Source organism: Thamnophis elegans, chromosome 3 (assembly GCF_009769535.1).
Source record: "Thamnophis elegans isolate rThaEle1 chromosome 3, rThaEle1.pri, whole genome shotgun sequence".
NCBI lineage: Eukaryota > Metazoa > Chordata > Lepidosauria > Squamata > Colubridae > Thamnophis > Thamnophis elegans.
In genome coordinates, this window is record NC_045543.1 from 44,964,610 (window position 1) to 44,979,315 (window position 14,706).

Sequence of the window (14,706 nt, forward strand, 5' to 3'; positions counted from 1 at the left end):
TTTATCAGACTGCAAATAAATGTCTTTACATTTAATTATGGCAACTTCCTTTTCCATTGATTAATATCACAGAACATTTAAGTCATACCCTCACGAGTCTGAACTCAAAAATGCAAATTTCTCTCAAATTTATCCAATTTCAAAATTAAATTGACATTTACCATAGGGCTATTGCCAAAGTTATTGAGAATTAAATCTACTGTATTTACTACATGTCACATTCAAATGTCATAATAAATTCTTCTTATATCTATATTCTGTTCTAGTTACTACACTATACTAGATCTTACAATCAGAAATATGCCTTAGACTTCAATCAAAAGGAATAATAATGTGAAAAGGAAGAGATGGAGAATTGAAAATGTCTGTTGGAATAAACAGTAAACATACAGATACACATAATTGGAGAAGAATATTAACAAGTGGTTCTGAGTTTCCAAGAGAAAATAATGCATCTTGATTTTAAAAGGTTTAATTCTAATTATAATCAAGAAGTTAAAAAAATAATGAGTAGGTTTTAAAGATTTTTATCAGATTATAAATACTTAAAAAATAATAGCAATAGCAATAGCAATAGCAGTAGACTTATATACCGCTTCATAGGCCTTTCAGGCCTCTCTAAGCGGTTTACAGAGAGTCAGCATATTGCCCCCAACAATCTGGGTCCTCATTTTACCCACCTCGGAAGGATGGAAGGCTGAGTCAACCCTGAGCCGGTGAGATTTGAACCGCTGACCTGCTGATCTAGCAGTAGCCTGCAGTGCTGCATTTAACCACTGCGCCACCTTTTAAGGATCTGAATATGGCAAAAACAAAGAAAGTTTGTGCAAGTGGTAATGATCCATTTCTGGTGTAAATACAGACAGAGACAAATTGATTTTGCCTTTGTGCAAGGTTGTATTTTGCATGTAGATGTTAGTTCCAATAAGAACTCGTAGTACTTTCAATTGTCACTTAGGAAGGTGAACAGCAAGTGCCCCTTACCTCATTATAACGTATCAATAAGGATGTCTTGGAGCCTAATGCAGAAAGAATACCAGCTAATTCAACAGCTATATATCCAGCACCAACAATAACACTTCGCCTAAGAGAAAGAAAATGGATTATGTCATAGCACTCAGGTACATGCCCTTCCACAAATTTTCTCATTGAAATATATTGTATATTGGCCACACCAGGAAGTTCAAACTTCTACATATGTTATTGGATTCAAACCCCATCATTTTTTACCACTTACCATGCTGAATAGGCTTAATGAAAGCAATAAATTCAATAATACTTGTGATGATTTTATTGCTTTCAATAATTCTTTTACTGATTCAATTATTATGTTTGTGTTTTGAATGGTGTCCCCCTCCCCCCACAAATTTTGGGTTGCAATGGTGTAAAAGTCTAACAAATACCTAAAGGGCTATAGCTGTTTCTATCCAATTTATAATCTAAGCAATTAGATTTTGTATAGCAGGGTCTTGACTTCACTCTCATTAAATCAGAAAGGATAAATGGTAATGGTTAAATCAACACTGGATAATTAGCAAGAAGGGAAGGTTTGTATTTACATTTGTTGGAAAGGAAGGAATCAGGCACACAATAAGGAATATACATTGAAAGCAATACAGTGCTGCCAGCACACAGCACAGGGTATATTCCCAATTATCTGCCTACTTATTCTTTTGTAATCCCTTCCAATCTTTCTGTTTGATGAGGAGAGTTGAGTCAGGCAGAGGAGAAATTGTCTAAAGAGATTGCTCATTTAGACAATCCAGTCTGGGGGAGGGGGGGAATGGATCACCACAGGACAACACTTATTGACTACTACTGAATGCATGCTTGAGAGAGAGAAATGCTGCGAAGGTCGCAAATACATGCCTTGTAAGTTATTTTCTTTTAGCACATCTTAACTTCAAACAGTCGCTGCACGAAGAATTTGGTAAGAAAGGTTTATCTATGCACCCACATATTACATTTAAAGATAGGTAAAAGGATCTTGACTGGCATTCAGTCTCCTCTTCCACTTTGAGGGATGGGTGGGGAGCCCCACCACCACTACCATGCCTTCTCCCTTACAAATCCAGGCTTTTAATAAAAGTTGCCTGCTTTTTCTCAGCCCTAAAGAACCAGCCCTCCATAGTTAAGCTAATGGCATACACAGGATGAGTTTTTCAACTATCAGCAACAAAAATGAAAGGAATGTAAGGACATGAAGGGCATGACCTGCAAGTTAATTGTGACCAAGTAAGAATGGTAGAAAAGCCACAGTGCTTTATTTCATTTCCTGCTTTCTACTAAACAGCCTTCTGATCACCAAAATAGGCAAAAATGAGAGAGAGAAATGGGATTTTTTTAAAGGACTGCATCCCCATCCAATTCCTTTCTTGAAACCAATATCTTCAATAGAAGCTTATTTTGTTTGTTGATAGGAACATTGACCATGAAGTTGACATTCCCACAAGTGAACAACAAAAGCGAACTAGCTGCACTGATGTTCAATATCTATGGCACAACTGTTAACAGAGGCCCAGAGTCCTGTAGCCAGATGCTGAGCAATGGGGTAATCCTTTAATGGGGGGATGTTTTTCTTGTTGGTTTTATATCCTGGATTTCCTTCAAGAGTTCAGTTTGGTGTGCACAGTGCTCCATCTCTCTATATTTCCCCACATGTTTTCCACTAATTTCCCCATAGCAAACAGCACTTTGTTTTTGCCTTCATTCTATTTCAGTAGTGGGCTAAAAATGAACTAGAGAATATGTTTCCCCTGCAACAGATAACACCTAGAAGAATGCATGATGAGTCCCATATCTGGGCTGATAAGAGGTCATACAAGACCGTTCATCAAATCTGAAATGTAGGACAATTACTGTAGTCTTGTACCAATGCCAACTTGCTGTCTACATCTTTTAGTGGGGAATGAAACATTGCAGTATAATAATCCCTACCTGTTTTAAAAAATAATCTTCACTGCAATGCAGCAAATTGAGAATATTTAAAATGCTCAGAATTCATTGCAACTTACTTGGGCAACTCTTCAAGTTCAAAGAAGCCATCACTAGAGATTCCCAAATTTGCTCCTGCAAAGCCACAAGACATTATCTTCAATATTCATTATCTTAAGCTTTATGTATAAATAGATGTAACTTGCACAAACATTCACTTTGAAAGGTTATTTAATTATTTTTTAGAATATATTATTTAAAAAATATGAATGAAATATTACACTGCAACTATGTACTGTACTACTGAATCTAACGCTAAGGAAAATATTTTAATGACAACTCAGCTGCATGCTCTTTCTTAAATATAGGGCAAACAGCATCACAGAATCCATACCTGGTATTTCACTTTCACTGGGAATTACAGGCCGTCCACCAGTAGCGATCAGTATATGAGGTGCCCTATATTTTTTGCCATCAACTTCAATTGTAGGTTCAGGGTCAGCTGTGAATGTTGCATGCCCACGAATGGTTTCCACGTGGTCCTAGCAAAATCAGTTGTTGATTTAAAAATTAAGTCAATTTATATACTAGAGAAGGACATCTTATAATAAAGTGTAATGTGGGCCAGTGTATGACGCATTGAGATTTTTGGACAATTCAAAATAAATTTGTAGATAAATTCAAAAATAGAAGAATGGAATAAGATGCATTATCTTACTTTAAATTAATCTCTCATATTTTCTTGACCAGAACAAATCTCTCTATTGTGTAATCTTACACTTTTCAGAAACAAACTATATAATTCACAGGATGGCCTATCAAGACCATGAAAATTATAGATTTGAAATGTAGGCTAGCTACAATGAATTAAAATATGCCCTGTAAGTGATCTAGAGAAGATTCTTTTTCTCAAGAGAGAAGGGTAATAATTTTCTTTTCTCTTTAAGTGTACTATACTTATTTTACATTTACACTACAATTTTCATGTCTTTTCCATCTTTAAACAACAGGAAAGTAAAATTTGTGCAGAGGAAGAGTTTAGGCAAAACAAGTTTTACACAAGTAATTTGCTCTGAATCTTTTTTAAAAAAAAATCTATACACCTTGATGCAAATTAAAAAAATAATTTGTTTTCAGCTTGTGAATTTCACAGGGTTTATAACAGAAATTAGGAATTTAAAATTTGCTGCAGTGAAAAATAAGGTCATTTACAAACCTTATTCAAATTATTTTGATAGATCTCATTCAGTTTCTTCACATAAGCATCACGCTTTTCTTTAATTATTCTACAGTAAAAAGAGTTTTATTAGTATTATATCCTACTTTACCCCAAGAAGCACATAAAGTCCCTCTTTCAACATATCCCCACAAAAACAAATCTTTTGGGTAGGTTGGGTGGAGAGACAGACCAACCCAAGTACCCAATGGATTTCCACAGCTAAGCATAAAGTTGGGTTTGCAAAGCCTTACTCAAATTGTTATTCCTCATGGGCTTTCTAGATTTATATTTCAAATATCTATCTCTCTATAAACAGGATTAACACACAAAATTGTTTGCTCCAAATCTACATAGGTACCTTTTTCCTAAGTAATAAATATAGATATTATGGAGAAAATTATAGTCCTGTTTCACAATTTAAAATGTCTTTCTTGAAGAAAAGATGTTTATACTATCCTATAGCATATTATACATCACAGAAAATAACATTTGTTTGCTCTATCTAAAATAGCATTTTAAACACTGCAAATGGTGTATCTCAATGTATACCACAGGGACCACTACTGTCAGCGCAAACCCTAATATGTGAACAATTTATAGCAGGCTCAGAATTAAATTCTGAGCATGTACTGTTTTGATTTTTTACATGAGTCCCAGTCCAATCATGATTTCTTAAAAGAATGTAAGAATAAAGCTCACAAATATCTCAAAAATCAAAGTGAGATTATTTAGAATTTAAAAATGCTGCTATATTAAACTGCATAGCTTTAAATTATGAATTGCAGCACAAAACTACCAGTTTTAGTCCATAACAGAGATTCTTCAGACTTGATAGAATATTGGAATCTCATAGATAAAAATCTGGAAATGTGTGTCTGAAAAGCCTCCTGGAAGTCATTTTAACTTGACACCGTAGTTTTCACTGTAAGTTTCAAATTAAAAACAATTCTATCCATTTATTTTACTTCAGAGGTATTCCAGAATTTAGCTCAACTCACTTCCAATTAAACTTCACATCAGCTATTTTAAAACCATAATCCATATGATCATGGATGAATTCAGAATGGACAGCAGTGTTCCACATCACCTGTTATGAAAGAGGATATCCAGAGTTTAATATAATTAATATAAAAATGAATGAGCAAATTCAATTAATTATTCTTGTATACAGCATAAATCAATATTTTATTTATTTATTCATTCATTCATTTATATTTCTACATTGCTCATCTCATCAAAATGACTGCAGCAAGGGAAAACAAAATGTGAAATTCCTACTCTAAGACATGGGACTGGAGAAGATCAGGACACATAGCTCATCATTGTCATGATACATGTAATCCAGTAGATACACTACATATTGTGGCCTATGAAGAAACAAGCTACTTGTTTCATAATCATTGGCAGATGGCAAAAGAGTCATATTTTTTCAATGCCATGTGTGGCTAATGCACTGTGTTCAGTTGTGCCTAATGGAACACACATGGGCCTGGCCAACCAATTTATCAGTTCCCCTGCATTTTGGGGGAAGAGGAAGAGGGAATATGCGATACCTTCTTTTAAGTTCTGTCCAATAAAAGGAACTTGAAAATAGTCAACTTCTTTCAAGAAATACCATCAAGCTCAGGATACCATCTATTCTGACCAATGTAAATCTTGACTATAGAACACAGAACATAAAATCATAGGGCTGGAAGGGACCTCAGAGGTCTTCTAGTCCAATTGTTGCTCAAGGCAGAAGATTCTATATCAGTGATGGTGAACCTTTTAGGCACCGAGTTCCCAAACTGGGATGCATGTGCGCATGTTGGAGCACCGGAAAACCAAATACCAGCTGGCCAGTGGGTGCATGTCTGTTTTTTGGCCATTTTTGGGGCCGTTTTCAGGTCATTTGGGGGGATGTTTTGGGGAACGTTTTCAGGCCAAAACAGCCTGAAAATGCCCGGGAAAATGGCCAGAAAATGGCCCAAAACAGCCGGAAAATGGCCTGTAAAGCAGCCTAAAAATGGCCCGGAAAATGGTCTGGAAATGGCTTGTAAAACAGCCTGGTTTTTTGCTTTTCTCAAGCTGTTTTCTGGTACTCCAGCACCCGCGAAGACCAGCTGGAAACCAGAAGAGCAGCTGGCAATGGTGCACGTGCCCACAGAGAGAGCTCTGTGTGCCATCTCTGGCACGCGTACCATAGATTATCCATCACGGTTCTATATCACCCCAATCAAGTGGTTGTTCAGTCTATTTTTAAAAACCTCCAGTGATGGAGCACCCATTACTCTGGAAGGCAAACTTCGTCTACTAACCTTCCCCACTTCTGGTCTGTAAGATCGATATCTTGTTTATATTGGTAAATACAGTTTGGGGACATTTTTTAAAATTTAAAAATTGTATGTTTAAGCAGCCAAAAGAATGAAAGGCATCATCCAGCACTGGACACAGGATAACAGGAGTTCCAAAAGGACAGAATAGACAATCCCCATGTATCAACTTTGTTGCAGCTGTTTCAAATCTGTGAATGTCAAATAGGGGATGAGGGAATCAGATCAGGTTTTTTTTTTTTCAACTGGTACCACTTTTAAATTGGTAAAATCATTGAGGTTCTTTTAAATCTTATATTTTGTCATTTCAGTACAATTACATACAATTTGGATTGTGTTAGACTTTCATATAAAAATGGAGATTTAATGAATTAAATTTTCTTTTCAAATTTAATGTTCCATGCACCTGCTCCTCAAACCAGGACTAAATTCAAAAAGCCATAAAAACAGTTGTGGTATTGAAAAAAAGGCAGCAGAAGTTATTTTTCATGACAAGAAGTACATCCATGTCTTCCTTGAATCTTGAGAGAAAAAGTTATGAGGAATTCTTTGTGACTTGGCATTTTTTGTTAGGTATCTTGGTAAAGCAGAGTAAAAGAGCAACACTGTTCTTCAGATGTCTTATAGTACAAACAACAGAATAACAGAGTTGGAAGGGATCTTTGAGATCTTCTAGTCCTACGCGCTGCTCAAGCAGCAGACCCTGGCCTATACCATATCAGACAAATGGCTGTCCAGTCACTTCATAAAAGGCTCCAGTGATGGAGCAACCACAACTTCTGAAGACAAGCTCTTTCACTGGTTCTCACTGTTAGGAAATTTATCCTCAATTCTAGATTGCTTCTCTCCTTATTTAGTAGTTTCCTTCCATTGTTTCTTGTCTTGCCTTCTGGTGCTTTGGAAAGTAGATTGACCTCCTCTTCTTTGTGGCAGCCCCTCATTTATTGGAACACTATCATGTCACCCCTAGTCCTTCTTTTCACTAGATTAGACAAACCCAATTCCTGCAACCGTTCTTCGTGTGTTTTAGTCTCCCTCTCTCTAATCAACTTTGTTGATCTTTTCTGCACTTTCCAGAGTCTCAACATCTTTTTTGATAATATGGTGATCAAAACTGGATGCAATATTAAAAGTGTGGCTTTACTAAGGCTTTATAAAGCAGTACTAATATTTCACCTAATCTTGATTCTATCCCTATATGTTAATGCAGCCTTGGGTTGTTATCTTGCTTTCCAAACAACATGGCAAACGACTGCCAAAGTACTATTTTGCATTCCAAATCAAGGATGGACATACCCAATTATTAAAAAGCAGATTTTAGCAGAGTTTGAGGACTAGTATCCACTCTCATGTTTTTATTCGTTTTTATTAAACACCTTTCTATGGCATCATAATCAAAACAATTCTGGTGCTCACTGCCCAATTTTAAAACAGTCTTAGAATGTCAGGGAGAAAATAAAAGATGGCAACATCAATTCAGGGAAAAGTTCTCTGAAACAGCTAGATCTTCAAGCACTTTCAAAATGTCAACAAAAAATTTCAATGTATTTTTTGAAATATTAGCAAATTGATAGCATAAATTCATTTACCTTTTTAGGTACACACCCAACATTCACCTAAAAGGAAAAAAAAACATTTACTGCAAACATCATGAATCAGTAATTTTAATATAAATAAGAACGGTGTTTAGAAAGTATGCACTGAAATGTTACTAATTTACAAATAATTTTACTTTTTTAATAACAGCAAAATGTGCATCATCTTGATAAATAATATAGTATACTTAAGGTATTTTTCAAGAGGGTTTTGCATTAAAGTGTTATACACTGAAATCCCCCTTAATGCCCAATATTAGGGATGAGGAAACATTTTATTTTCACTGCAACAAACTCCACAGGAATAAATTGGGTGAACCTGAGAATGCCATTGGAAATATGGGCAATCTAAGAAACTACTTGCATCCTACATTTCATTATCCTGAGCATTAGTTCTTAATCATATTTGAAGCACATTTCATTATTTAGTTAGGTAGATATAGGGTTGGTCAGTATCTAGTTAGGGTCTACATGAATACATGTCTTTCTAAATACCTATGAATAGTTTATATCTGATTAAAGTTTGCATGAAAAAGCACCTTTTTTCAGGCAACCTGAATAATTTTCCTGCCCTTTGGTTTCTTCTTGAAGAGAATCCTTGATAGTTCTCAAAGCAAGCCATTTTATAACCCAAATCAACACATTCAATAGACATTTTTACTGATTCCACTGAATGCCTAAATTAAGGGCATTCAAAATTTGCTTTTCATGGATGTTTCATTCTAGTAAATTCTTTTCCACACTGGACTCCTCCAGATGTTGCAATCAGTTCTTGATTGATTACGTGCTTGCAAGTTGACACAGGCTATTGGCTGCCACATAGATCTTCTCCACCCTCAGCTCTCTCCAATCTGCTCCTTCAGATCTTCCAACAGTACATCTAACTCCATCCACCTTGTTGCTAATCATCCTTTTCTTTCTTTCCACTGTTTGCAACATTATGTAATTTCAATATCTTTCAGAATTCCCAGCAAACACAACCAAAGAATGGGAGCTTGAGAAACTACAGCCTCACAACTTTTGAAGGGGAAAAGGCTGCTCTATTTAATGACATAAAACAGTTTAGAGTTAAGTTCTTTGAATATACATTCTAAACTTTACTCCTTATTTAGCCCCTTTCTCTGGAATTTTATTCACTCATATTTTCTATCCTTGCATCATTACCAAATCATCAGTTTTAATATTGCCAACCCATTCTCTCCACAACTAATTTGACATTTTTCTTCAACAAACTGTAACCGACACCAATAAGCACCAAGCCACATCTTTAATGTTTGGACTTTTAAACTTTTTAAATTAATTTCTTCAGGGCACATTTCCTGCTTTGTGTATAGCATGATGGAAGACTAACAACTAATTATCTCATAAATTAGAGGAAGCTATAATTCCAACTGGGAAGAAGTAAAGTTTAACACTTGGGAACATTCTGTAATCTGATACCGAACAGTTTGTTACCATCAGAAAAGGACCCATGGATACACTCCTTTTAAAGGCATCCCATAGACACGGAAGAAATAAATAAGAAATGTATAATTAAAAAAATATCCCCACTTCCTGCTTGAGATATAGAAGGGTAAAGCCAGGAAAGATAAGTAGAAGGGGAAAACACAGCAAAGAGCAAAGCACTTCCTGAAATTTTAGTGAAAACTGAATTGGCACAAAACTGATGGGTTCTACTGAGCCGCATTCCACTTGCCTTATCTTGAGAGTAAAAAGAAATTTTTAAAAAGTATATTACATGCAAGAGGAACTGATATATCATAAAGCACAAAGTTGCAACAACACAATCCTAACGTGGGGGAGGGGGGGAATAACAACGAAACCACAGCTGTTGTATTCACATAACAGGCTGAAAGGAAGACGGGGTTTCCCCCAGCCACCTGAAATCGCAGCCCTATTTAGACTTAGAATAACTTTATTGTCACTTTGAACCAGGGGTGAAATCCAGCAGGTTCTGGAGAATGGGTAGCGGAAATTTTGAGTAGCTCGGAGAACCGGCAAATACCACCGGTGGCTGGCCCCAGAGTGAGGAGGGAATGGAGATTTTGCAGTATCCTTCCCCTGCCACGCCCACCAAGCCACGCCTACAGAACCGGTAGTAAAAAAATTGAATTTCACCACTGCTTTGAACGCACGGTAATCGGCATATATTAAAATGAAATTTCGTGGCATACAGCTCTCAAAGGGTCATCACCACCACCTCCAATTTTCGCCCAGCGTGCTAAGCGAAGCCAGAATCTCAAAAGCAGTTTCACGAAAACCAAATAAAGCACTGCTTAACTGTTTCTGCCCTGCCCGCCCACCGTGTGTTGAGTGAAGGGGGAAGAAAACTTCCACGCCTTCGAGCTCTTGCGGAACTCACTGCCTTGGCATAAGCCCAGTCGGGTCTGCCTACCCACCAGGTATGCAGGCGAGTCTCCTAGGAGTATATTTGCAGCTATTCCCCACCCTCCTTCCTCTCCCCCACCTCGCTGTCGACTCACGCAAGTGCCTCCAAGTCGCCCTTTTTCAATCACAGCAGCCCGGACTCCCAGTTGCGCGGCGCGTCGGGCACTGGCCAATCCGCCCGAGCCGCCCCCCAGCACCAGGTAGTCAAAGGTGGTGACCGGCGAAGAAGAAGAAGAAGAGGCACGGAGTTGGGCCATGGCGGCGACAGCGGCGCGACGAGGAGGACGGAAGGGAACTGTGCAGAAAGCAAAACGCGGGCGAGGTAGCCGCATCCCGCCTCTTCCCTCCTCGGGGGTTGAAAGGGTTAATTTTCCTGCTCTCGGGCGGGGTCCTGTCTTACGCTACCTCGAGACGGGCAGAAGTCTTCCAGCCTCTCGGATTGGCTGTGACGTCCGTCAATCCCTAGCGGAGGCGCAAGAGGAAATAAATTCCGTCTCCGAAGGAGGCGCGCGAGAGGGAGGGGTCTTCACTTTTCTTGCTGCGGGCCTCGCTTTCGGCAGCGTTTTCGTGCTGGTGCGTTCGAGGTTTCTGCTTGCGACTTGCTTGGACGGGTGTAAGCATAAGCGCAAAGCCACCTTCTAACCAGAAACGGTGGCTTGGGGTTCTCTTCCTAGTATAGACAGATATTGAACTGCATAGAAGGAGCTACCAGGGGGGCGGGGGACTGATCAAAAGGAGACGCCGAACGCAGAGAATCGTGCAGCGGGCAGAGGCTCAGTGGGGATACAACGTAGGCAATCCTGGTTTAGGCGCACGTATTGTGCAAACGGAGAAAGTGGAGTGCCTGGGTCGGGCAAACACAGCATAAGTAGTCCCAAAGGTGCTTTTCTCCAGAGGCAATTGCACTTTCTGGTTGTTGTTTTTTTTTGAAGACGTTTTGCTTCTCATCCAAAAAGCTTCTTCAGCTCTTTTCTTGGATGAAAAGCAAAGCGTCTTCAAAGAAAAAAACCAGAAAGTGCAGTCCAGTTGCCTCTGGAAAAAAGCACCTTTGGGACACAACCGTGACCTGGATGACTGAGCATCTCCATAGACACAGCATAAGTAGTTCTTTTGCATATTGTAGTAACTTTGATCTTAGCTAAAAGGCAGGAAACCGTATTTTTTATTTATTTTTCAGCTTCATCTGGACAGTCTTTGCTGATGACCTTCTCGATTTTACTCTGGGCTATTACATACTCCAATTTCCCCAATTAGTAAGAGGATTTAAGTTGGATAAAGCTTTTGGGGGTTTCTTTGATATTTATTTACAAAAAACGGCACAGATGAAGGCATGTACAATAAACAGTCCAGTGAACATCAGGAGGCTCAGGTTAAAGTATGTTCTTTCCCTTCACTCCCAAAATGGGACTTCATTTCCTTCTACTTAAACCTTTTTGGATTAAGTTTGTTTTGTTTTAAATCACACAGGTTACCTACCTCATTCTCAAAATGGCAGGGGAAAATGTCAAGTGACCTTTATTTATTCATTGGAATTACATTAGAGTTACATTCTGCCTTTCGTTCAGAATCTCAAGGGTCTATTTTGTTCTTGCTCCTATTTTTCTCTGGAGCAGCTCAGATATGTTGGGCTGAGAGAGGGATTGCACTGTCTATCATTTATAACCCTAAGCCTGATTTTGCAATCCCTTCCTGTTTTTCCCCCCTGTACCTGCTAAAGGAAAAACAGAATTGCATAACCAGGTTTGGTTTGCCTGGACCTCCCTTTGTTCTACACTCAATACAGTACATTTCTGTTAAAAGGTTTCAGTGAACCAACCAATGACTCAGCAGGAAGGGGCCATGTTAAATTATTATACATGGTGCAAATTAGACAGACTGTGTGGAAATAACCAATTGCACAATGTTGTTTGTCCAGTAATACTAGAACCAGCCACTAAATCTTTCCATTTTAGTAGTAAGGATGGTAAAAAATTACTTCTCAAATTACCATCACATTCTAAATGTGTTTTAGGAAACCATATTCCTCCCACTTTCCAATATAAAACATGTTTTTTCTTGTCCTTAGTGCTCAGTAAGAAATTATTCACCAGCTAGATTGAGCCACCAAGCTGATAGCAAAAGTCTTAATGACAGAAATGCATTCCAAATGTAATAGAACTCCTTTGAGTATATCCAATTAAGAATGAAATCATACAATGTTTCAAATTTGATTGCAGTTTAAGCTCTTAATATCTATATTACCTTGGTGCCTAATCCAAGGTTCTGCAGTTCTTTGTTATGAAAAGTTAGTAGGGAAAAAAATCACTTTTTCTTCTGCTGCTTATGACTTTGCAAGTGGCAATCTATTCATGTGACCTTGGACTGACTGCTATTTCAATGTCAGCCTCCCAAAGTTGGAACAATCTTTTTAAGATCAGGAAATCTTAATATATAGGCTTTCCTGCTTGAGCAAAGGGTTGGACTAGAAGACCTCCAAGGTCTCTTCCAGCTCTGTTATTCTGTTAATATTGGAATCTGTCCAGAATTGTAACAGTGATTGATGGGTGTTACTCCAAATCCAATAGTTTCTGAACTGAGTGCTCTACATTATTTTAAAAAATTAAAAAGATCAGTGTTTTTTTAACCTTAGTGATGTTAATTCTGGATTTCAACTTCCAGAGTTTTCCAACCAGCATTCAACTCCTGGAGTTGAAAGCCACACATCTTTAAATTGTTGAGGTTGAGAAACATTAAAGATACACATTTTAAAAATAGTACGGTAAATGTCATTAATTCACCTTTGTATAAGTAAACATATGTGGGTTTTTTACAATCACACAATGGCCAGCTGGCTATTTTACTGCAATTGACAAACATATAAACAAGTCAAAATATAGGTGTAATAGTTTATTAAAATATTTGTCCCTTTTTGGATTTTCTGCTTTTTGTATCTTTGCCATTGTTGGATGACTTTATTTTTTAAATAAATGTCATAAATACCAACCAACCTTGTTCAATCAAACTCCATTTATGTACTAGTAGAAGCCATATGAAGGTTTCTAATGACATAGTAGATTTTTACAATTTTTGTAAAAAAGCAATTTTTCACAGAACTATATATGTAACAATTACTAGATGACCAAATGTCTTCTTGGCTTCTTAATGGACAGTGGAGAATTTAATCCTCTTAATCAGTCAGCATATCTATAATAAAGGCTGCAATCTTCATTTGAAATGTCATTTCAAAGAGATAGAATATTTAGATCAGATTGGGGTTAACTGTAGGGGTGATGACATAATTTGAATATGTCCTATTATTTTCTTTGTATTCACTTGTATATTTCATATTTATATAGAATTTCTATTCAGTAGAAATTGTTGCATACATTAAAGACTGAAGAATCTAAAATCATATGTACTATAGAGAACAGGATCTGATGAGTAGGTTGCAACTGATTAAATTGCGAGCACTACAGAGTTGGAAAACAAGGTGTTGCAGAAGAATTTTTTATTGTCAAATTTAATTTGATGTTTTATTCACTCATTTTTCCCCAAAGAAAAATAGAAAGCATAGGGTTGACACCGCAATCTAATTATGTTGTTTGCTAGTTATAGTTAATTAAATGCATAGAAGAATGGCAGTAGTAATCAATCTTAGCAACAGACTCCTTGGTCTTCCTCATTCTTAGACCCTCTAAACAAAAAGCATTATCTTTTGCAAAAACTCAAACTTAAGGCACGCTGGCTAGGAATTATGGAGAGTTGTAGTCACTCCAGGAAGATACAATTTGAGAGGAGGTTGATGCATGGTTTGTGCTTGAGATTGATGGCTTGAATCTAATCTTCTAGTGATTCTTGAAAAGGGAAGAGATTGTTAGCATGCTAAGGTAGCAACAGTTCCTGTTAATTCATTATCTTCAAAATATCATATGTTCTTGTTTCTCTTTGATATCCCCCACTTTCCCCCTGCACTACCATGTGTATCACTAATCCTACAGCATGGTACTTAGTTCAATTTTATATTTAGATCCTTATTATCCCTGTCGTGTGTGCATTTGCCCTATATATAATGCCTGTAACTGTTCTACCACAACTGATCTACTGTTTCCATATTGTCTCAGAAGTGTCTACAGCCGTGATGGTGAACCTATGGCACGCATGCCACAGGTGGCACAGGGAGACCTCTCAGTGGGCATGTGAGCCGTCACCCAGCTCAGCTCTACCACGCATGCATGCACGCTTCCTGCCGTCCAGCTATTTTTCAGGTCTCTGCCGCACA

General features: G+C 37.6%; 1 protein-coding gene and 1 long non-coding RNA gene across 7 annotated transcripts in view; one reads left to right on the forward strand and one right to left on the reverse strand.

The window, feature by feature from the left end:
• Positions 1-10,932, reverse strand: part of GSR (glutathione-disulfide reductase) — an 18,203-nt gene extending 7,271 nt beyond the window's left edge. Inside the window, exons 1-8 of one of the 4 annotated variants that reach the window (XM_032212666.1) lie at positions 10,854-10,932; positions 8,055-8,081; positions 6,451-6,656; positions 5,152-5,240; positions 4,151-4,220; positions 3,329-3,476; positions 3,015-3,069; positions 985-1,084 (exon numbers count right to left, since the gene is read on the reverse strand). In XM_032212666.1, the coding sequence (XP_032068557.1) occupies positions 985-1,084; positions 3,015-3,069; positions 3,329-3,476; positions 4,151-4,220; positions 5,152-5,237 (459 nt within the window). In that variant the 5' untranslated portion in view covers positions 5,238-5,240; positions 6,451-6,656; positions 8,055-8,081; positions 10,854-10,932. The other 3 variants (XM_032212665.1, XM_032212664.1, XM_032212663.1) reach the window with 3 other exon arrangements.
• Positions 10,933-10,935: 3 nt separating this feature from the next.
• LOC116505439 lies at positions 10,936-14,587 on the forward strand. 3 transcript variants are annotated; one of them, XR_004254936.1, is made up of 3 exons: positions 10,956-11,061; positions 11,626-11,823; positions 14,549-14,587. It is a non-coding gene; the product is annotated as an uncharacterized LOC116505439 (long non-coding RNA). The 3 variants fall into 3 exon arrangements; XR_004254935.1 differs by lacking the exon at positions 14,549-14,587 and having other exon boundaries at positions 10,936-11,021; positions 11,626-13,405; XR_004254934.1 differs by lacking the exon at positions 14,549-14,587 and having other exon boundaries at positions 10,939-11,061; positions 11,626-13,405.
• Positions 14,588-14,706: the final 119 nt, after the last annotated feature.